Genomic DNA, 25,106 nt, shown 5'->3' with positions numbered 1-25,106 from the left:
CTACACTTCTTATATGTGTGCACTTTTAAATAGTGCTGCATAAAACTCAAAAAAAAACTTTGAAGCTTGGTTCTTCACATTTGAAGTGATTTATAAAACACATCTTTAAGAGAAGAAATAAATTGACGTTTACTCTATATAAAGTCCTGGTAACTACTCACTTTAGCATTTCTAACGCATTGTTTGAATCGTATTTCCTATAGAATAGGAAACTTTTTTCACAGAGAGACTCTAAATTCAAGAACCATTAGGTTCCTCTATTTCTTTGGTTGTCCTTTGCTAGGAGAAAACAAAAAACTTCAAACCTCAACAATACGAAGCATATTAGTAAAGAGCAGAACCTTACAGAGACCTGTCCTTCACCACACAGTATTAGAGAACAGAGAAGATGCCTATGCTATTGCAACGCTAAGAAAAAAATATTACATTCATGTACAAGCAAAATTATTATTCTCTTCCAAAATATAGAAAATCAGAATCACAAATTGAGAAAAACTAAAGACTTAGCTACTATCTCATGACATATCCTCTTATACATAGAAACTGAAGCAAAAATACATAGTTGCGAGTGCAAAAGTAGTACACAGCAAAAAGATTTAGAAAGATTCCTTGGAGAAGACACATAAAATGCTTACGTGGATAAGAAAAGGTAATAAAAACATGCATCTCATTTCCTATAGATATTTATTTGGTCTTTATTTTCCTTTCCAGTTTGTGGAAGGAAAGTTATTCTTGTCAAAAACATTTTGCAAAGATAGTAATTAATATTTTTAAGAGGACAAATTGCTAGGATTTATGGTAAAACGGCAACATTTTTTAGCTTTTAAGAGTCTTCTTGAAATATAATACATTAAAAGGTTTTTCTGGGGAGGGGGTGCAGCTTTTAGTAGATTGCTTTTTAAAACCACCTAAACATGACATTTCCCAGGTCCATTTGCATAATGAAGTCACCATATTGCAATTAATATATGATAGAGAGGGGGTTTTTTTAGTCAACAGAAGGTACCAATTAGAAGACCCATTCTATTTCCCCTTCCATATGAGCAGTCTCCCTCTGTATGGAGACTCAGGAGTGACTCACACTCAATAAGGATGCCTCCACTGATACGTAATCTCAGATGATATTTGTACATCCAGAGATATTAAAATCAATACGACCAATATGAAACACATTTCACTGTTGACACAAACATTTGGAGATAGGTTCTTTCTCATCAATATCACCATTGGGTAAAAAGAGAGGACAGCATCAGGGAGTGAATGGGACTGCCCTAAATCCCATCAGCTGGAAACATTCCCTAAATGACCAGCTGGCTGCAAACTACAGACGTTTGGTCTAGACTCACAAAAGCATTTGATATGTCTCCATCCCATTGATTTCAGCAGGCACAGATTTTCAAATGCTTGTAGGAATCTGGGTCATTTTCCCTTCCCTAGCCCCTGATTTTGGAATTCTGCAGTTTCAAGTAAATTTGGGACTTACACAGACATGGGAAAGCTCTAGCTAGTAGGATGTAGTCAGAATCTGCTCTTTTTGTGGCCTCTGATTAATGTGAAATCGAGGCTGAAAATTCTCCATTCACAATTAAAATTTGCGTTCTTTCATCTGGCTCCATCTCATATGGCTCACTAAAAAGTGCTTTTAAGCCTTACTGGCTACGGTTGCAGGATTGGTCCCCAGTGGGCACTATTGTCATTATAGCGTTATGTTTGATTTTATTTTCCTGATTCTCTTCCCTGAGAAGCAAGAGACTCTCTCAGGGACATTAAAATCTCCCTTTATAAATACAAATAGAAAGTGTGAAAAAGTAAAGTAACAGCATCACGAACACAGGGTAAACCAAGCTGGGTTTTGCTAGTTTCACAATTTGAAAGCAAACAGATATGTGCATTTTATAATACGTAACTACTTCATTGTGGGAAGCTTTTAGAAGTGAGAATTGTTGGAAGAGAGTTTGTTGTTTGGTTTGGTGGGGTTTTGTGGTGGTTTGTTTTTTGTTATTTTGTTGTTGGTTTTGGTGGGGTTTTGTTGCTGTTGTTGTTGTAGTTGTTTTGTTGGTGGTGGTTTTGGGTGTTTTGAGTTTTACAAGGGGCAAGACTAGGGCAAGAAACATCTTCCTAAGCTGAGAAATTTTGAAGAGTGGTTGCTAAAACACAAATTGTCTTCAACATAAAAAGCTGTTATAATTCAGAAAGACAGCCTTTGTAATGGCCTTAAAATTTCAACATGTTTTTCTTAAGTAATTCTTACCAAATTTTTGAAGAGTGCAGTTAATTCCTTTGTAAACACAGAAAATTTTAAAAACGCTGTTCCCAAATCTGGGTCATCCCTGCAAACACAGTTGCCTCCGAATTTCTCCAGTGCTTGTGTATACTGTTCTTCATTTTCCACATGAGCTTCAAAAAGAGTAAAACATGAAAATATCATCAGTAGATAAAAGGTTATCGAAATTACATTTGAGTTTTTTTAAAAAAAACTTTTCATAAAATTTCTTGCTGAGAATGTTTCTTTGATACAATAAACATTTATCATTTCTATTTTAACGCTGTTATACCAGAAGTATGATATATCTTACTAACTCTGGTTCACATGTACCGATCCATATGCTGTACAAAGGACAATGTGTCATCAAGACAAGACAAACATCTGACAGGTATCCACTCCAGAAAGACTCACAATATTTCTGCATCATACCAGAGACCGCATAACAATTCCCAACTCCTATAACGAACTTTTAGAGTCTTTTATTAAAGCTCTCCAATTTTAACTGTGTGCTGTTACATTTAACTGTCTGCTAAAGAAAGAAACAGAGGAGATCAAATGTGTCGGCAAAGTCCTGGATCTGTACATTATAAGGCAATAGATCAAATCAGACTCTCAGGTCATCTTAGGAAATGGGACTACAAACCACATTATACAGATGAAGACAAAACCCATATCTATGATAGCTCTCTGATTCAGAGCAGCAGTGGGGACCTGAAGCAAACCCTAGCAGTCTGACTTACCACAGGACAGCTCAGTTCTCGAAGCAGTTTTGGTACATGACAACTAGATTCCTTTCTGAGAGAAGAAAACCAGAAGCTCTGCCTGCCCCATAAGTGGTCCAGTGCTTGAGGGAGTAGAGAGCAGGTTCTGAATCACTGTGTGGGCTGCACCAATGCAAGCCATCCAAGCACACACCTAACACTTCTGCCCTTCAGAAAGCTTTGAGCTGCATGTGTTGGGGGGGGAGGGGTATTCAGACCAGAGAATGAGATGAAATCTGTCTAAAGCAAGTTCTCCTAATGCAAACATAAAGGAAATCTGAGGCGCCTCAGTCTTAACTACTTTGACCTACTGATTCACTCCTAGGACATAAGATTACTTGCTTGTGTAGAATGGCAGAGAAAGTCCCTGTCAATAAAACAAAAAGTCTTTCTGAACCCAAGCTGACCATGTCAAGCTTGAGCACATGGACAAAGCACACCAAGTTGGCACCTGAGAAAGTTAAAGTTGCAGCTTTGGCCGATTTCTAACCCTTCAAAGGAAGTCAGGGAAAAAAATGCACAGCCTAGAAAACAAATTATGCATTAATAAGGACAAAGACCCTTTCATGGTCTTTACATGAGACCAGCATAAACCCTGAAGATTATTTAGAGAGGATTAATCTGTTCAAACAGCAATGATCCAGTTTCATTTCAAGCCCATTTGTATACATCAATACATTTAATATCCAAAGGATTCTTGATGCAATGTCCTTTCTCCAAATTTCTATGAATTAGTTATACAACCTGTTCAATAAACCTCGCACGCTCCAACTTAAAAACAAGTCTGGCTGTCCAAGTAGGAATGTGAACAGACATTCAAGAATTTTATTTCTCAAGTAGCTCCAAATTTTCTTTAATTTCCAATATATAAAACTAAAAACCCGTGGAGCAGTGGTATAATATCATGTAATTAAAGACTGTCATAATGTAGATGCAAACTTGAAGTTACACAAATGCCATTAATTCTACAAGTTTCTACTTTGAGTGCTTGAATCTGCAGCCTGTAAAAGATGGTTTGCATACAGCCATTCGGTTTAAAACCTAACTCCTAGCACTGAACTGTATTTATTTTTCCTCAGCATCAACAGCAGGGGCTGAGTGCTTAACCAACTTTTTGCTACTTGAGCTGTAGGATGAAGTAAGGATGTCCAGCTAATGCTGTTGTCTGACGTACACACACCTGAACAAGGCAACTCCTCTAGTTCACACAGCTACCCAGCAAGGTGAATTATCTCCATATTGCCTTCTGCACTCTTACTGCTTCTTGCATCCAGCTTAGTGTATTTGAACCCAGGCAAGGGTGGGAGTCAGGGCAGAATTGGTACAACAAAAAGAGAAGGCTGCCACCGCATGAAAACAAGGTGAAAAGGCTGCTGCTGTAAGCTGGTGTAACATGTGCAATCAGCACCTGAACGATGCTGACTTTTTACCTTAGGAAACAAGACCTTTCTATTCCATACAGCATCCCCAAGAGTTATCTATTCCCCAGCATACTAGGAACTGTTATTCTGGATCTATGTATCAGATCAAATGAAACCCAACAAACCAGCAGCTCAACTGCAGCTCTGAGGCATTCCCAAGAATGCCGATGGTGGTTATTGCAGCAATACTATTAGCTGAGCTGGTACTCCACAAGTGCTTCTGAAGAAAACAAAATTATATTTTCATGGAACCCTCCAAAATACTCTCCCTGCCCTATGGTTTCTTCCTCATGGATTTTAAAAGTTTCTTTACAAACAAAAGGTTTGGAATCTATTAAAAAAAGAAATCTGAGCCAGGGTTGTTTGAGGTTTTAGAGGGTTTTTTTTAAGTAAGAAGCTAAATTATGTACAAATTGGAGTCACCATCTAATTCTCCACAACAGTCTCTACATTCACACATTAAAAAAGAAAGCCAAAACATGTATACTTAATACTCAAGGAACCTGTATTAAAAATGCAGTAACTGTGTTATGAGTGCAGGGCCACAGTTTTTGTTTTGTCAAAAGAAACCCCAAGGGCTGGCAAGTGGCTGGGTTAGTGATATTTCTGCTGGTGGAAGAGAAACGCCTCCACGCTTTTAGTGTCAAGATTGGGCAGTATGAATTTGAAAACTAGGCAAGGCACTGATTTTATGTAAAAACTGTAGTGATTTGCTACAATGCTCTAACAAGTATACTGATTATGAGGCATAGTCAAGCACTCAAAATTAAAAAAAAAAAAACAAACAAAACAAAACAAAAACACAACCAAAAGAACAGAAGAAAGAATGCTAAATAAACATGTAACAGATGACACAGCTCCAGATGAATCTTAAACTGGATTTTTAACCCTCCATGATCCAAAGATAACAGCTTCATTATGTTAGACAAGAAGGAACTTCCTTTCAACTAGCTGATAAGAATTACACCACAACAGCAGTTCTTGTTATAAGCTTATATCTGAACACCAACGTGCCCACAAGTTCAGTCAGATATTGGTGGCTCTCCAAGGTCGTCAGGCATATCTATTTTGCATATAATATAGGTTTTGTTAGCTCTAATTGCTATGAACTGCAAAGCGAGAACAAAAGCCAACATAATGTTGTTTCTTATCCACTAAAACAAATGCTGGTTTTTATTCACAAAATGCTGCTGGATCCACAAAAACAAAAGCTTCAGTTATTTTTTCAAAAAAAGATAAACACACAAAACTCCACGAGATTGGCACACATATAAAAATGCACGCGGCAATAGTTCTTTGTATTTTTATCAGCATTGTAAGAGAAATATCTGACTTTGTGCACTGTGACAATAAAAAAAACGGAGCTCATCAGCTCTCTCATCATCAAGTTTTAAACTGTGTTGTGTTTATGTGGTGGGGTTTTGGTAGCAGGGGAGGGGCTACAGGGATGGGCCCTGTAAGGAGCTGCTAGAAGCTTCCCTGGCTCCAAGTAGGACCCACATCTGGCCAGGGCCGAGCCCATCAGCGCTTCCATGAATGACATATTTAAGAAGGGACAAAGAAACCATGTGGGATCTGCTGTAAAAAGAGGGAGAAGCCAGGGGGTCTGGACCATGGCTGCCTGTGCTGGGCCACCGCCACTCGACTGGAGATGGCTGCAGCAGCACAGCTTGGAGCACTCCAAAGCACCCCACTCCTGGGGTGCCTGCTAGGCAGAGATCGTCCTGCTGGGACTGCCAAGGTTCATCAGGCCTGGTGTGGCTGCAGCTGAGAGAGGAGGGAGATGAAACAGAAACAACTATGCAGACACCAAGGTCGGTGAAGATGGAGGAGGTGTGCCAGAGCTGAGATTCTCCTGCAGCTCATAGTGAGGTAGCAGGTCGCCCCCCTGCAGCCCTTAGAGATCAGTGGTGGAGCAGAGATCCACCTGCAGCCCATGGAAGAACCCATGTCAGAGCAGGTGGCTGTGCCCCAAGAAGCCACGACTCTGTGGGAAAAGCCTGCACTGGAACAGTCTGACGGGTAAGGACTGGATTCTGCAGGAAGGACTCATGCAGAGAAATTAATGGAGAACTGTCTCCAGTGGAAGGGACCCCATGTTGGAGCAGAAGAGTGTAAGGAGTCCTCCCCTGAAGAGGAAGTAGTGGCAGAAACAATGTGTGATGAACTGACCGCAATCCCCATTCCCCATCCCCCTGCACTGCTATGGGGGAAGAAGTAGAGCTGGAAAAAGGGAGGAGTGAGGGAAGGTGTCTTTTAGGATCCGGCTTTGTTTCTCATAATCCTCTCAGATGTAAGTGGTAACAAATTAAATTGATTCGTCCCCAAGTCCAGTCTGTTTTGTCCCTGACCATGGTTGGTGGGTGATCTCTCCCTGTTCTTATCTTGATCTTCAAGCTTTTTGTTATATTTTTCTCCTCTCTACACCACCGGGGAGCAGGAGGAGTGAGTGAGCAACTGCATGGTGCTTAGTTGCCGGCTGGAGCTAAACCATGACATCAACATACATAACTGGAAGCCACCAGGAAGGATGAGGTTTCACAAAGCAGTAGAGTCAATGTAGGTTCTTATTGCTGCCAAAGAGAGTAATTTCACCCCTCCCATGCCCTTAGCTCTCAATGATACATATATCTTACCATTTCAGGTGCTCATCTAATCCCAGTTAAGTTGACTTCACTGCATATGCAGCCTTATACGAGCTAAAAATCTTATCTAGGGATTTGCCAAGCACCAGGGGTGGCAGAAGGAGCAAAGAGCCCAGATCTACTAGAAAGGAGAGCACAGCTTCCCCACTTGGTAGCAGTATGCCAGCTAGATAGGTTCAGCTACCTCACAAAATTTCATCCTTACTGAGCTCATGATCAAGTAGCTAGTTCAAGACTGCTATTTAAAATGTACATTTTTCTCAGTGTTACCCATATAACTTCGACTCAGTAAGATGACTGACTGTTTAAATCCTCCAATTTCACCAGTATAAACTATCAAGAATTATAATATTCTTACCCAGACCAGATATGTTTATGGCTTTGACAGATTTCTTCATTTTATAGAGAACAGTTCGGTCAACATCCAGAGCCTAAAACAAAAGAGAAAAATTAAATGTGAAATACTGGATTATCCTCTGGTAAACCTGTGCCCTGGAAACCTTCTGTAATTATAACACTATTAAGTTAGATAACTTTATTTCTGTAATTAAAAAAATTACTGGCCAGTTGCTCCCACCCTCTTCCATCAAACCTATTCTGTCTCCCGTCCACAAAAAGAGAGTGTGTTTCAGGTCAGCTTCAATGAGGCTTCGAGCAAACTTAATCTAGTGGAAGGTGTCCCTCCCCATGGCAGGGGGGTTGGAACTAGGTGATCTTTCAGGTCCCTTCCAACCCAAACCATTCTATGATTCTATGAAAATACATCTTCCCCCTTTTGCTAGTGACCAGCATCACGTACACCCAGCATCATCTAAAATAAAAAAACCTATTTACACAGTATCTTCTTCTTATGTTAAAAACATATGCTTATAATATGCTTAAAACAGTTTCAACCCATTGTATGTTCTGACACTGCTGAAGAAACAAGCAATATCACTTCCTCAGGCAGAATATAAAAAATAAAATTTAATTTCAGTTTTCCTGGATAATTTAGTTAATAAATTGCACTCCCAAACATATGAACTTTCTCACTGCTATGCTGAACAAAATAAATTGCACATCTCTCAAATATCTTTCTGTTTTATCACTAGGCAAAGCTTTCACCAATACAACATAAAATTCAAGCTTAAATCCTGTCCAGAATACTCAAGCACTTATAACCAATTTGTTTCAAAGAAGGAAGAAGAGGCAGGCAACCATTTTGCTTACTGAAGTGAAATATGGGCAGACATAAAAATATACAATTGTTCCAGAAGGGATAAGCAGAATTATGGTCATACAAGTGATTCAAAAAAAAAAAAAATCTTTGTAAAACTGCAAGAAAATTTAAGTATGAGTCCCAGAGACAGTGATGTCTTTAGAACCCTCTGAAGAACAATACTGAACACTACAAATTATATTATGCCAAGAGCCATTTAGCATGATACGTGCTAGAAAAAGCAAACAAAACCCACCAAATTCATTTCAGTTTTCATTCAAAAGTGAATCACAGCAGCTACACATCTGACCTACCATTGTTTTATCGTCAATAATTTGTGTAAGAGAAATTATGTGGAAAAGTCAGTCCCTAGGATCCTATCAAATTATTTGAACTTACTAAATCAAAAAAGAAATATTATCCCTCATATTTATGGGTGCATTCTTAAACTGAATCCATTCAGACCACAAATCGCTGAGCAAAATCTTTGCAGCATTCCATGCAAACCAACAGATTTAGATGTTGCCTTAATGTAAACATTATAGTGTCACAGTACTGCTAAATACATTGGAAGTTTCACCTCCAGCATCTTTACAGTTCACATCTGAAATATATTAGCAGAAGTGCAGAGGCCTTCTCACCCGGAATTCTGTAGTACAGAGGAAGGGGAAAAAAAAAAACTAAGAAAGCCCATAGAAGTCACACAGTTCTACTCACCCTCTTCAGCAATTTGAATTGCATCCACTACAATAAACCTGTATTCCCTGCAATCTCAAAGGTTAGATTAGTCACCTGTCTGGATGGGAGTACACAAAGTAAACTCCCTTATTGTGTATTCAGTATTTTCTAAAAATAACCTCAGAAAAGCACCATCCGATCAGCTGACTACAGAGGAATGATAATTTCATCAACGACTGCATCAAAGGGCAATTACCCTCTTGGAGACAAAGCGAAAGGAATGTTTCCAACTACAAGCATTACAAATAACAGTCCAAAGAGAAGGCTGATAGCCAGAGACTTAGATTTGTTTCCCAGCTAAGTCTCAGATTTGTGTGTGCAGTCGATAAATTATTTAATCTCTGCACTTTAGTTTGGGAGAGGGGGAGAAGAAAAAAAAAAAAAGACAGTACTTCTTAAAAAAGAGAAGTATTGGAAGGATAAATGCATTGGATGAATTATGAACCACTTGTACTACTGTGGTCAGGGACCCAGATAGACCTACGGGTTCGTAAAATCTTCTGGCCATGACTGCCTCAGTCAGAAAGCACAGACTCTCAAGTAAGAGAAAAACTTCATGTCCTCTTCCTCAACTAAAGTCATCATTTTGATTTGCAAATTCTCTCAATCAACTTCTGCTTTCACTGGGATTAGGCAGTAGAAGAGCAAACCTGTAAGGCACAGCATAGCCAGGGTCCAACAGAAATTATAGCTAATGGCCCTAACACACCAGTGATGACAACTGAAGGATCTAGCCATCTCAGCCAGCTGGTCCACATGAAAATTCAAAACAAGGATGACAGGAAAAACAAAAAACCCACAGACAGTACTGAGGGCAACAGAACAAGCAAAACCTAAAGCCCTAATGTGGTGAAAATGTACAGGACTGTCAGGTCAGGCTTCCTTGGGTCCTCCCTTCTTCCCCTGCCTGACTTTTCAGCTGTGCCAGTGCAAGCACTTGTGGGAACATGTCGTAAACTGCAGGAGAAAAGTTATCCCTGTTTAAAATGATGTAAGGGGGGAAAAAAACATGTTATTTTTCAGTTCGGTCAACTTTCCAACTCCGGCTATCAGGCAGCCCCTTGATACAACACAACTCAATGGAAAAGATAATGGGAAAAACAGGAATGAGTAGGAGGACCAACATACCCAGGTGCTCATCCGAAGAATCCTCCAGGGACATTTCTGAACAAGAATTCAGTAGCTGCATAAGTGTGGTAAGCACTTTTACTATGCTGTTACCTCTACCAGCTACGTTTGGTTTTTTAACCCTTAGCATTACATTAGTCTCAACATTTCTTCGCATATTCATTCACCACACGGAATAGGTTTTGTAAATTCAGGTTGTCTGGAAGCTGCTACCACATTTTGATGGTGATAGCAGACACTGAGTCTGTAGAATGATGCTGAAACATCCAGGGAACCAATATGACTGAAGCGGGCTAAATACCACCTCGACTAACACTGACTTAACACTGACTTTTTTTGCTGAGAACTCGGCTCAGTTTCTTTTCATGTAGATGGTCCACTTCAAAGCCATGAAAAACAGAAAAATTATTCCAGTAGCAAAGTATCCCGCCTTTGTATCAAGGCAACATGGACTCAACTTGTTATTTCATCCCTCTCCCAGTCAAAAAAGAAGAAACAAAAAAAGTAAGGAATTGAAATAATTTGTGACAGTCAGTACTCCATGCAATTCTATTTGCATATAAAACCTAAAAGAATACTGTCATTAGCAAAATGAACAAACTGTCACAAAAATAAACTATTTTTCATTCTTTAAAAACATGAGCGTTTTATTGTTGACTCAATTCATTGGTGTGATTGAGAACGGGAAGAAATTCACCAGTGAAGACTGCAAAGTTGTGTATCCAAGGGAAAAATACATATATGAACTGGGAGATTAGTCAGAAAAAACTAAGGAGAACAAAGGGGTTTGGCTAACCAGATGCTTGCAGAATCACCACAGGGTGCCAAAGTGATATAGCCATGAAAAACAAAAACATGAAAACACAGGAGATCTTCCACCAAAGACAAGGAAACAAACAATAATAATTAAAAAAAAAAAAGTCACTGAATACTACATACTCTTTGGAACGCAAAAAAAGGTATAGGTCCAAAATTTTCGTCTTGACAGCTTACCTGTCTCTCTGAAACACTGGATTTTTGATTCTGATAAACACACATGGAAAAATTACACATGCAAAATGGGAGGCAATGTAGGTATTGCTTTCATCCACCAGTATATGAAGTATGGAATGGAATAAAAAGTCTTTCTTGAACTGTTTCGGTTTTGTAATCAGCTTACTGGGAATAAGCTGTAGCAAACTTCAAACTGGCTAGCTCAAGCAGATAACTAGAAGAAATTGGAATGTGCCCATGACACAAATACAACAAATAAAAAGCACAAAATGCTTAAATAAATAAATAATTTTAAAAATTAAGAACCACAAAACATAGGAAGAACAGGCTGCCTTCCTGAAATGATCCCCAGTCACTCAAGTTTAATGTTTGGTCTATTATCCAGGCAACTAAAAACCAACACAATTTTCTTTGGATAATACTGCACTGATTGCCCACACCTTGTGCTTGTTCAGTTACCCTGACAGACAGGCTGTAGGTAGCCTCCTCTCTCCAGAATGGAAAGGGTCCTACCTAAATTCCTTACCGGTGCTAACAAAGAGGAAAAAGGGAGAAACACCAAGAAATACTTCAGCTAAAAGATAACATTAGCATAAGAACAGCTGAGTAAAAGCTGTATCTCAACAAACTGTGAATAGGAATCGGGGGAAAAAAGGAATCCAATCCTGGAAAGCTTTCCAAACAGGAGACAAAAAGTAACAGATATCTAGGAATTTTAAGAGGTACCTGAATAAATTTATGAAAGATTATTACACTGTTTCCTATTGTGGTAAGAAGCTAGACTCACTCCTGTAGGAGGTTTCTTCTACTCCGCCATGCCTTTATGAAAACTTCAGATAATGCTGCATTTAGGAGTGACTATGTATGCCTACAGACTAATAGACAAAACAGTTAAAAACTTTGCATCTTTAATACTGTATTTTAGTCTTGCTTATAGACCAAAAAATGGGGATGGAGACTTTACCTTTGTTTAATTGAAAGACATTGGTGCTTATTCACAACTAGTGTTTCAAAGGAGTCATTTCAGCATAAAACTTGGAAAGTCAGCTCTTTGTCTTTAGTACTGTTCTTCATATTTTCTCATCCTTTTCTTTGTCCAAATCTTAGCACTTAGAAATCAGGTTAAATAGAGCTGCAGCTTTATTATACTTTGAATTTCTAATCATGTATTTGTTTCACAAATATACACACACTACACCAATGCACACACACATGCCAAAATGCCACCCTCTCCTAATTCAACTGCTTTGTGTATTTTTCAGTAGTGTCAGAAGCAGTCGAATTTAAAATGGTTTCTGATGTTGCATATTCCAGCATTTCTTTTTACCCACTTAAAATGTCCAGTAAACTTCTGAACCAGAAAAAAGTGACTATGTAATTCATATGATGGGATCATTTTGTCCTCTCATGTAATGCTTCTGGTTTTGACTCAAAAACTCTACTGCAAGACCGTTTATTTTGGCGTCTGTGGATTTCAGTGCAATGTAATCAAAGAGGCCATATAAATCATTTTCATTGTCCCCTCAGTTTCTACTGATGAGTGCTCAGACCTCCCTCTTCTTAAAAGCAGTAAATATCGCTTTGACTTAGGGAAAAACCCCAATTCTATATGGTACATTAGAAAAGAAGTTACATTACTGCAGAAATGGTGCTAAGCAGTGTGAACTGAAACATTAACTCACAAGCGACCTTCCTGAGCATGCCCTTGTCAGCACAGTATTTTTCTGAATACAGTATTTATGTCTTATGTCCATTTACTTTAAAGTGACTTCCAGTGTTTCTGTGAAACCATTTTTAAGGTAAATTACTTTTTACATCAGAACCTATGTGGTGTTGCTATAGCATAGCTAGAGATCATAGAGATCACTTGTTTGACAAGCCTAAAACAAATACGCTATGATGAGGCTGGTATTGATCTTGTTCTCTTGACATGAATTTCAAGACTTCTAAATAAATGGCAATATTGGATTAAAATACAAGAACATTAGGAAATTTATTATCAAACCTGGTGCTCATATCAGTATTCTTCAAAATGCATAGCTAGACTCTCTTAAAACAGTATAGAAACATGATTTAGTTTGAAAACTGGTTTAGCTTATAATCTAAGGCTACACAGTGAAAATTATTACAAAAGATGTCTAAGTTTACTTGCTATGCTTGAAAAAGCTGTAATTTTTCATTTTTCTTGCTATATCTTCAATTAGCTTATCTCTTTGGGTAGTTACCACACATGGTCATATACACTACAAAAAAAAAACAACCCTAAAATTACCTGCAACATGCAAATTTTTTTATACTGTAATTTATATTGTTTTTTTCCTAGCAAGTTAAGGCTAACATTTTGGCACTCATCACAAATACGCTTTGGACATACTGCTGATTTATTTTTCACAAGGTATTCAGTAATAAAAGTGTTAGATATTTGTGGTGCCACAGGTTGAAAATTTCAAAATTACAATAAAGAAGCTAATGCATTTCTGAGGCCCACATAGAGTGTAGAAGAAGCAATTCAAGTAATTATAAAAAATATTTTAAAGTTCTATATGGCTGATGAGAATTTAGCAACAAACAGGTCTGTAATAAGTATACTGGGAGGGAGACAGGCATACCAAAATAAGCAGAAGGAAGCACAGCTTTTAAAATGAGCACTAGAGAGAGGACTCAACTACCACTGATCAGTAGCAAACCTTTTTTCCTCATATAGGAACAAGGTCTAGTTTCACTTGCCAAAGGCCAATTTCCATTTTAACTGCTTCAAAGCTTTCTACTCTGAATAATAAAATGTGCCAACTAATTAGAACCAAACATATCTTACCAGAAAGAAATCAGTCTGAGGTTACTGAAACGTCCTGAAATGTTTTTCTATATCCTACTTCATATGCCACAATCTGCCCTGACACTTTAGAATGAGAATAATTATAAGAATGATAACAAAGCTGTTCAAGTCCATTTCATATTGCCCAGAAAGATTTAAGTCCACTGGGAAATACAATGTTCAAACATTTCATTGATGCTTCCCCCTGAAAAAAAAAGAACCTCAAAACTAGCATCAATCAAAAAATCTATATTGTCTGAATAGATCTGTGCAATATACAGGCTTCTTTCTTCTGGAAGGGGTATTGGCTCAAATTAATAAATGTATGTAACACATTTCAGGCTGGCACAAAAAACGAATGTATTTGCTCTTTTCAGTGCAGTGGGGGGAAAACATACTGTTCTGTTTTTATCATATTTAATCGGGGGAGGAAAAAAAGCAGGAAGGCAGAAACTGAGTAACTGAACATCCTGAAGATGATTTTAGCACCTTTTACAGAACCAAAGAGTATGGGGAAAAACAGGGCAGCAGCAGTGTAAATGGAGAGTCCCCAGGTTCTGGTGGTTCACTAAACATCTGTTGTGCCAAACTTACAGCACAAGTCTGGGTCTTTATCTTACGGAAGTGTCCTTACACCAGTGCTTATTTCTTTGTGGCCCAGAAAATAATTATTTATCTGTAGAGGAACAGAAAAATAGCCATATTGGGTCATATCAACACTCCATTTAACGTGATATCCTCTATCTGTAGTGGCCAAGAGCCGCAGATGTTTAGGGCAGCAGGCAAAGAAGAGCACATACACATACTTCCCCAGGATAATCTTTCAGTTTCTTCCAGCAATCAGTTTAAAAAGAAAAGAGTGAGAGACTCTCAACCAGAAACACTACATAGCCCAACAGGCTATTCTCAAGAGAAACAAGAAGCCCAAGTTAGAATTCTAACTCCAGACAAGGGAAAGAAAAAAAATAAATTCAACTTCTTGCAGCTCAGTGTGAGTGCCTTCATGACTGCATGACAGCCTACTGTGGGAAGTAATGAGGGAGGAAGGGGAAGGAGAAGACCAGCACCTTTGCTCTATTTTTTATGTAAAACAGTTGAAAGTCTTTAATACATTCCTTTCTTCTTACCCACAGCAGTTTCATTTTAGAAAGGCTAAAATTAACTATTTCACATTTGTGGTTATTTGGATGGGGTTTTTGCTGAAAGCATTCACAGAACTGGATCTGAATTTGTGACAACTCTCAAGGTATATTACCTTTTTTAAAAGAAATAGTCCATTGGAACAACAACAGGAACAAAAATATGCTTGGAAGTACTGCTAAAGCAGTAACAAAATTTTGCAAAATAAATCAAGTCATTTGAAAAATAATCCTGGAGACAGGAATCTGTTTTCTCCATACCGCATACCTAACTGACAAAGATACAAATAAAACATTAACATACTGACTTCAGATCTAATATAAACAATTATCTTAACCATTATATATTTAAAGCAAAATCTAATCTCACTCTCAATTGCAGCAATTTGCATTAAAATACCAAGGTACTCAATAGCCATAAATCCTTCTGTACTTCATCCATTACAGTATTTCTGAATAAGTAATATCGCCAGAGGCTGCTGCAGATGCTGAACGCAAATAGGAACGTCCTTCCCAAAAACAAAAGGACACAGGAAGAAACTTGGTCACTTAGTAAAGAAGAGAGAAGCAATCAAATAATTACTCTAGAGACAGCAGAGCAAGAATCAGCTCTTGTGCCTTACTGGACTGGTCTTGTTTAAAAAGTAACAATAGCAAGTCTTGCATACTCGTACCCAGCGAGCACGACTGTTTGGCTTTCCTGGTGTATCTTTACAGGCAATCTGATACTTGTAATTAATCCTCGCTGACTCAAAAGATCAGAGATACCACAGACAGTCTATCTCAGTTTGTTATTTTTCTATTAGAAATGAACTGTCTACACCGCTGGCCTCAATCCACTTTTCTGTTACAAAAGGAGGTAAAAAACTTCCTATATTACGTTATCCCCCTCCAAAATCCTCTTTCCATTCTCCTACTGTTATGTCATTTCCTCCCTCCATGCATTGGTTTCTTTCCTAAATCCTCTCCAGTTTCCTTCCACTGATCACCTGGCACATTCAGGGAGGGACTGATACAAAGGGTGGAAAAAAACTCAAAGGCATAGTCTGGGGCAAGGCATTCTAGCCTCTGAATATGTTCTAGAAGAATAATAATTTTAAAAACTTTAGTTCTGGTAATTACTTTATTTGGAGTGTGCATGTAAAGAAACGTTCTAGAACATTATATGCTACAGTATCTATGACAGTACTATTATAAATAAGCTCTTAGGTGTGAGACCTGTCTGCTTAAGAGACTGCGAAGGTACAGAGACAGACATGCAATAAAAAATCCACGGTTTATGGCAGAATTGTCTCTGCAAAGCCCCTTTCCACAAAAGCATTATTTCTTCAGCATCTGGGTTTGTGGTTCTTGTGGGCCCAATGCCAAGGCAATCTGTTTGAACAAGCGCTGGTCTATCTGGCAGAAAAATGTAGTAAATACTTCAGCTCTAAACTATTGTGCATACTGCTAGGGATATGCATGGTAGAAAGGGGTCATATCACTGCTTTGGGAAATTAACACTTGTAAGTAAAAGGTAATTCTGTTGCAAAGGTAAAAGATGGGAAAATCCAACACTGATGTATGCTGTATGCAAAAACACACTTGAACGTGCTGACTTGGTATGCTTTATTTTCATTAAAACAAAGAAGTGACGCCTAAAAATCAGAATTCTCTAACAAACCACATCTACCAGTAAAGAGAAATCCCAAATCAGAGGTTCAGAGCCTACAAAATGTTACATCATTAACACAAGTCACTACATAACACTGTTGCTGTATCTGCGTGTTAATCATTCAATTTCCACATGCTTCCCTCACTACACAAAGTTGGAAATGCAACAGATGCTTAAGTGGGGGGCAGACACCAAGCGTTTTTGTATAATAAAACCTCTTGCCTAAGAGAAAAGAATGGAGGTCACTCATGCCAACTATTTCCCCAGAACACACTCACCTCCTGCGTTAACCAATTTTTATACTGAGAAATACATTTGCCTTCTCTTTTCATCATTTCATCACCAAAACTGCAGCTATCTGCTGCCAAAGACATGATGACTGGACTTTAAATACAGATCTCACAAGCAATGTAATAGACTTGATGCACTTACTTTTTACAGTGGCTCATTTTTAAACAAAGTAAATAAAACTCCTTTATTTGTTATTTAATCATTGTTTAATTCTCCAGTTGCACCAGTCAATTCCTGATATCCATATCCATGTATTTAGTATTACATACTTCAACATGCTAAGGTATATCATTACATAAAACAAAGTAACATGGATAATAAGATAAAAGTTCCAGTGACGACTGTCTTGAACGGTCAAGTAAACTTCACCATCCCTTTACCCATGTCAAAATTATCCAGTCCTCAGCCTGCAAGAGACTTTTCTCTAGCTTCCTAGTTCCACATTTTTGCCTGCTGTCAGCATCCAAAGCTCTTCATGGTTCGGAGCCCAGCTGTTAGAAGAGGCTGATCCTCACCCTGTATTGCTCAACAGCATTTATGAGGAGCTGGGCTGATGGGATTTTCCTTTTGCAGATTTCTTAATTCAGTACTCTTTTTCCTAGTATTAAATCCCTCTATACACCATCAGAGACAACAAGAATTAATCTCTGCAGAACATAGTGCCCTTTTATTCTGCATCTGACAAGCTTTTTGAATAGAGATTTTTTTGTTATTTATAATCAACAAATGAAACACTTTCAGATACTCAAAAGTTCCCACATTCATGATCTAATTTGGGTTTAGTATTCTACAAACCCTCTACCTGAACCAGGTAGACATCCCAGTTACAATCTCTATAAAACGATACAAAACTAAACAGTAAGTTTTCTCTATATAGAATGCACTTACTCCACCCTAAAAATGAAAACCTTTGCGGTGTGTGCACAGATTAACAGGATGCCATAAAACGACCTATCCCTCCCCATCCAGCAGTCCTTTGACTTTTTCTTTGTTTATCTTCTTTATTTATCAAATAATTCTCGGGATTAGAAATTAATCAAGAGAAGAAAACGGCCTATAGCAACACAGCACCATCAAACCTCAGTCGTAAGAGGCCTCTGAGAACTTCTTAACAGAAATAAATAATAAAATCTGTATCACATTTTTGTCAGACATATATGTGGGGGGAATAAAAGGCACACAAACTTCATCTAGTTCAGATACATCTGGAACTTTTAGAACACCATACTTGCACAACGAAGAACAGCAGGTAACTAGAGGGGACTCCACAAGAGATAAAGACAAATCACCTCAAACGTACCGAGGATTCCTAGGGAAACACTGAAACAGCTGTCAAAATTAGGATAAGCAGAGGTAAAGCAATACAACAGGCATCACCTCTGTATTATTAGAGTGGAAATTTATGAAAGGCATCTACCTATAATACTGGTGGCATATTAATTACTACAGTTTAGTTTTCTTCAGTGGAGAGTTGTTTTCTTTTACAATGCAATACATTTTGTATAGTTAACCTTTCAGTTTCATTTGCCAGTTCTCACATGAAAGCTCAGTATCAAATGATAAAATCCATTTTCTCTTGAAACACTGTAAAGTTATTTCTATTCTACAGTGGCTTCCAGAATTTAGCCTGTAATTTCCACTCCAGCCTATCTACAATTCAGTAAACCACCTTTGAACACCTCTGCATGGTCTCTCAGTATTAATACATTTTTTCTCCATTACCAAGTAACTGCATGATACTGTAATTAACAGCAGCTAATGCAAATATAAGATTAGCCAACTTATGGCAATCAAACATTTGATAACATCACTATCTTCCTCTTTTGGTTAAAGGGATAAAAGAAATTGCACAAATTTCATTTTGTTGATGCTATGTCACGCTGGACAAAAAAAAATGCTTTTTTTTTTGTAAAAAGCTTGAGTTCTTGTTGTATAAATGCATAAACATAATATTATATGAATTTCCATTGGGAATTTGGTTTTAAATGCAAGAATGCATCCAAACTGTCATACATTGTTATTCATTTTAGATGCCCAACTAGAGAAATCTCAAGACACTATTACAGTCTTGAAAACAACGATCTTAAATTCTACTGGAACTTCAACAGCTTTAAGTATAATTAATATTAACAGTTCAGGCACTCCTGTCACTAAGGACATGTTCCTAGAAACGTAAGTGAATCTTAAGTCACATAATTATTAGTTTACCAAACAGCAGATATAAAACACCATTTACATCATATTTGATGTAAAAAATAATAGCTTTCCCTCCAGGGTGGCCTTTGCCAAAACAATTAGGGAGTTCACATACATAGAAGACACCTATAAAATGGAATAAAAAGTTCTTCCCTATACCACTGAGCATTAGAAGGTAAAATTATACCCAGCTGCTACCTAAGAGAAAACATTGAACAACTTCTGTGTTTAAAATTGAAGCAGTTTAGAACAGAGAAGCAGGTACACGTCTATCAGCAGTTTTGTTGCATTCTTAAAAGAAACAGGAAACAGCTACTGAATCAACTCACTGAAGCTGAAGAGGCAAACACCTGAATCTGTAAGTAACCCAGCACCATGTGTCCTTGCACCATTGCCACATCCAGTTGGCTCGGGGGACAGGGAAGGCAGTGGCAAACACTACCACTCCATCACTAGCACAGAGAAGACTGACTGAAGATACCTACATGAAAAGTTTGTCATCCACAACCAGAGCGGTTAAGCAACAGAAGAGAATGAACTAAGCAAAAGAATGAATCATAGAATCATAGAATGGCATAGGCTGGAAGGGACCTTAGACATCATCTAATCCAACCTCCCTGTCATGGGCAGGGATGCCTCTCAACTAGACCAGGCCACCCAAGGCTCCGTCCCACCTGGCCTTGAACACCTCCAGAGAGGGGGCATCCACAACCTCTCTGGGCAATTTATTCCAAAGTCTTACCACCCTCATACTGAAGAATTTGTTCTTAAGATCTAATCTAAATCTGTTCTCCTTCAACTTAAACCCATTTCCCCTTGTCCTATCAGTGGACACTCTTGTAAAAAGTCCCTCCACGGCCTTCCTGTAAGTTCCCTTCAGGTATTGGAAGGCAGCTATTAGGTCCCCCCAAAGTCTGCTCTTTTCAAGGCTCAACAATCCCAGCTCCCGCAACCTATCCTCATAGCAGAGGTTCTCCAGACCCTGGATCATCTTTGTGGCCCTCCTCTGAAGACGCTCCAACAGATTTATGTCTCTCTTATAATGGGGACACCAGAACTGGACGCAGTATTCGAGGTGGGGTCTCACAAGAGCAGAGTAGAGGGGGACAATCACCTCTCTTGACCTGCTGACCACGCTTCTCTTGATACATCCCAGGATGCAGTTGGCCTTCTGGGCCACATGAGCGTGCTGCCGGCTCATGTTGAGCTTCTCATCTATAAACACCCCCAAATCCTTCTCTTCAGGGCTACTCTCAACCCACTCTGTGCCCAGTTTGTATTTGTGCCTAGGATTGGCCTGACCGAGGCGAAGGACCTTGCATTTTGACTTGTTGAAGCTCATGCAGTTTGCACTGGCCTGATTCTCAAGCCTATCAAGGTCCCTCTGGATGGCATCTCTTCCCTCAAGTGAGTCCACGGCACCACACAACTTGGTGTCATTGGCAAACTTACTGAGGGTGCACTCAATGCTGTCATCCATGTCGCTGACAAAGATGTTGAACAGCACTGGACTCAGAACAGACCCCTGAGGGACACCGCTTGACACTGGTCTCCATGTAGGCATCGCACCATCGACCACAACTCTTTGAGTGCGACCATCCAGCCAGTTCTTTGTCCACCAAGTGGTCCATCTGTCAAATCCGTGTCTCAACATTTTAGAGACAAGGATGTCATGTGGGACAGTGTCAAACGCCTTGCACAAGTCCAGGAAAATGACATCAATTGCTTTACCCATATCTACCAGTGCTGTAGCGTTGTCGTAGAAGGCCACCAAATTAGTCAGGCACAACTTGCCCCTAGTGAAGCCATGTTGGCTGTCACCAACCACTTGGTTATTTTTTATGTGCCTTAGTACAGCTACCAGGAGAATCTGTTCCATGAGTTTACCTGACACAGAGGTAAGGCTGACTGGTCTATAGTTTCCCAGGTTGTCCTTCGTCCCTTTTTCAAAGATGGGGGTTATGTTTGCCCTTTTCCAGTCTGTAGGAACCTCACCAGACTGCCAGGACCTCTCAAATATGATGGCTAGTGGCCTAGCAACTTCAGCCACCACTTCCTTCAGGACCCGTGGATGTATCTCATCAGGTCCCATGGACTTGTGCACCTTCAGGTTCTCTAGGTGTTCCTGGACCTCATCTACTCCTACCCTGAGTAGTTCTTCACTTTCCCAGACCCAGCCAACATCCTCTGTGATTTGGGTGGTGTGGTTCGAGTGGTTGCCAGTGAAGACTGAGGCAAAAAAGTTATTGAAAATTTCAGCCTTCTCCATGTCTTCAGCAACCAGGTCACCTGTATCTTTCCGGAGGGGCCCCACATTCTCTCTCATTTTTCTTTTTTCTCTCACATACCTATAAAACCCTTTTCTGTTATTTCTAATATTGCTGGCCAGATTTGACTCTGTCAGAGCCTTAGCTTTTCTAACCTGGTCTCTGAGTACACGAGCAACTTCCTTGTACTCATCCCAGGTTACAAGTCCCTGCTTCCATGCTTTGTGTAATCCCCTTTTGTATTTGATTTTAGCCAGGAGTTCTTAGTTTATCCATATAGGTCTCCTGGTGTTTTCGCCTGATTTCTTCCTTTTAGGGGTGCAGTGCCTTTGAACTTGGAGGAGATGATCCTTGAAAGTCAACCAGCAATCTTGGGCTCCCAGTCCTTCCAGGGCTTTATCCCATGGCACACTACCAAGGAGGTTCCTGAAGCGGCAAAAGTCAGCTCTTCTGAAATCGAGGGTTTCAAGCTTGCTGAGCTTCCCCCTCTTAGCTGCCCTTAGGATCTCAAACTCCACCATCTCATGGTCACTCCAGCCAAGGCTACCCACGAGTTCAACATTACCTACCAGCCCTTCCCTATTGACAAAAACGAGGTCTAACATGGCACCTCTCCTCGTTGGTGCCTCTATCACTTGGATAAGGAAGTTATCATTAATGCATTCCAGGAATCCCCTGGATTGCTTGTTCCCCACCGTGTTGTTTTTCCAACTGATATCTGGGTGGTTAAAATCCCCCATGAGGGCCAGGGCTTGTGAACGAGCAGCAACTCCTATCTGCCTATGTAGGGCCTCATCCACTTGGTCCTCCTGGTTGGGTGAAACCAAACAAAAAGCAGCTTACAAAAGATTTACTACTTCATTGCTTCTTCAATGCTAACTCTCTTCAGCACAGTGAGCATCTAGTCTACATGGAGCTCAAAGTGTAGGAGGACTCCGCTGATATTTTTTCTGTTGTTGTGTAACATACACCTACAGTTCTGGAAAACAAACAAATGATTAAAAACATGTGCTTTGCAAGACTGCACTGCATGTTTCCATGTGACAACTGAGCAGGGCCTCTGTGTTTGCATGTGCTCAGGAAATTTCCACTCGTATTGCTATAACCAAACAGTAATCCCGTTTGATTGAAGGGGCTTAAAATGATTAGCAAATGCGTTTGTTTCCGAGTTGACTTCCCTAGAAACAGTCTAAGTTTCCCTGAAATTGCACATCCTAGGAAAGAAATGTTTCACTAACAAAGAATAGAAACCATAAAACATGAGAAAATAATCCGTATGAGTGTTCACATCACTTCATTACTTTTTTCCCTTCCTATATGCCTTCCAAATGTAGAACAAAGCTTTCAGGAATGTAAAAGTAATTTGTTCGGCTCTAATCACTTCAGCTGTTTTGATGTATCTACACGCATACTTAGCATAATGCCTAGACAGAATTATAGATTTCAGACTAGAACTAACATTGATAATCTGATCTTTAATCAGGGATGGCTGAGGGTCCACAAACAGCAGATGGTTCTATACACCATACTGCTCCAAGACAATGAGGAACGAAGTTTCAGCCTTCCCTCTCAATTCTCTATTTCTTCTTGGTTTAACAAGTCAGATGCCAGAATTTACACTATAGATTCTTTTACAGCCACCTCTTAAAGAATATACTCCGAAGAAATACACTTCACTGCACAATGTATCACTTACATAGTAAATATTTTTGTGAAACAGAGTTCACGTATACAAAGAAGCAAATTTTTCAAATTCTGTCCAACACCTACTCACTTGAAAACAAAGCCTGCTACTCCAGATGAGAAGTACTGAATCACACCACCCAAGCTTATTTCCTGTAAAGCAGCATTTCTCATAAGAAAAAAGCTATTCAGTTACAGCACTGCACCTCAGTTCCTCCATCAACAAATTCTCCTCCATAAGGTAAATTATTTTCTCTTTCCAAATAAAGCTGAGATATATACAGCAGCTAATAAACTCTGCATAATACTTAGTACTATGTTCCATTTTCTGGATATATAACACGCAGAACTCTTCTTTCCCTTGCCTAAGGTACACAGTAGGATGTAGCTGTGATATCACCATTATCCACTTTCCTCCATCACTATCCCTTTCCTATCTCCCTGCCTGCCTCCTTACGATACTGATTGTTTTCACATTAGCCCTCCCTCCACATTCTCTGCCTGGTGTTTTCGTCCTACTTCCTGCATAAACACTGCAGCACTCCCCCTTCCTTTGCAGTTCCTGTCAATTCTGATTCCTCTGAACTTTCTTAGACTTTTGATGCATTTCCTTATCCTCTCCTTAATGTTTCTGCCTAAATGCCAATTCCTGACCCTCCACTCCTCATATGCCATCACAGTACTTCTGCCTCTGGATGACTCTCAACTCCTAGTTTGTCTTTAATTCAGGTTCCATTTTCTTGCTCTTCACTTATGACTGATCTTCATGTTACATCTTAGACAAGGTCCCTTCCAACCCAAACTATTCTATGATTCTACAATTCCAGCTGTCTATTACTTTGAGACTTACTTTTTCTTCTGTTCCCTTTTTTTTCGTTTCCTAGTCAAATTTACTCCTTTACTTCATCCCTACGTTGATGTAAACTTCATGAAAGAAGTCTGGATTTAGTCCAAATAAAAGAAGCTGGTGGTCATCTTAATCACAGAAAATCTCCTATCTAATGCCAAAAGTCTCCCGGCTTATGTCTCTGTTCCCACCAAGAGCAACTACGTACAGCAAGTATTTTTCATACGAAAGAGCTTGAGCTTGATGCTACCAAACAGACTGTGGGGGGAAAACGCTAGGAAAAAAAAAAAAAGAGAAACAATCCTACCATCAGCTTGAAATAACATCAATAGTTATGAACACCAAACTTTTGTTTGCTCATAACTTGATCTACATTTTCCAGTTGGGTTTGAAGAAAAAAAAAATCTGTCTCAGTTAACATGTAAAGTTAGAAGCTCTGCTTTGGCCCATGAAACCTGGGTGTAATCATGCTCCACAACTTTGCAAGTATGATTCTCAGTAATTCTGTTTCTCCATAGTAAATTGCCAGCACTGATGCAAGAGTAAAGAAGAAGCTACACAAACTCTCCTGACATGTAGTTCTTGCACATGACTATATAACTTAAAAAATGAAAGCAGATGTGAAAGTACTCTCCTCACAAAAATACTCTTTAAGCACATAGAGTTGTGAGGAGAAAAAGAAAAGATAATACATAGTTAGAACATAGTAGCCTGCTCTCATTCCTAAAGAAACTTGATTTTTTTCAAATCATAGAATCACAGAATGGTTTGAGTTGGAAAGGACCTCAAAGATCATCTAGTTCCAATCCCCTGCCATGGGCAGGGACACGTTCCACTACACCAGGTTGCTCAAAGCCTCATCCAACCTGGCTTTGAACGCTTCCAGGGACGGGGCAGCCACAGCTTCTCTGGGCAACCTGTTCCAGTGCCTCACCATGCTCAGAGGGAAGAATTTCTTCCTTATATCCAATCTAAATCTCCCTATTGCCCTTGTCCTATCACTACACGCCCTCGTAAAAAGTCCCTCCCCAGCTTTCCTGTAGGGCCCCTTTAAGTACTGGAAG

At 39.3% G+C, this 25,106-nt stretch overlaps 1 protein-coding gene across 4 annotated transcripts in view; it reads right to left on the bottom strand.

Annotated features, from left to right (window-relative positions):
- ASAP2 (ArfGAP with SH3 domain, ankyrin repeat and PH domain 2) overlaps positions 1-25,106 on the bottom strand; it is a 94,209-nt gene that overhangs the window by 60,460 nt on the left and 8,643 nt on the right. For all 4 annotated transcript variants that reach the window (XM_086608370.1, XM_086608371.1, XM_086608373.1 and 1 more), the window contains exons 2-3: positions 7,452-7,524; positions 2,252-2,397 (exon numbers count right to left, since the gene is read on the bottom strand). In XM_086608370.1, coding sequence (XP_086464496.1) covers positions 2,252-2,397; positions 7,452-7,524 — 219 coding nt within the window. The remainder of the gene's footprint in view (positions 1-2,251; positions 2,398-7,451; positions 7,525-25,106) is intronic.

This window comes from Tauraco erythrolophus, chromosome 2 (assembly GCF_009769465.1).
Source record: "Tauraco erythrolophus isolate bTauEry1 chromosome 2, bTauEry1.pri, whole genome shotgun sequence".
Classification (NCBI taxonomy): domain Eukaryota; kingdom Metazoa; phylum Chordata; class Aves; order Musophagiformes; family Musophagidae; genus Tauraco; species Tauraco erythrolophus.
The sequence above is the reverse complement of the archived record's forward strand: the minus strand, read 5'-3'. Positions and strand labels throughout refer to the sequence as shown.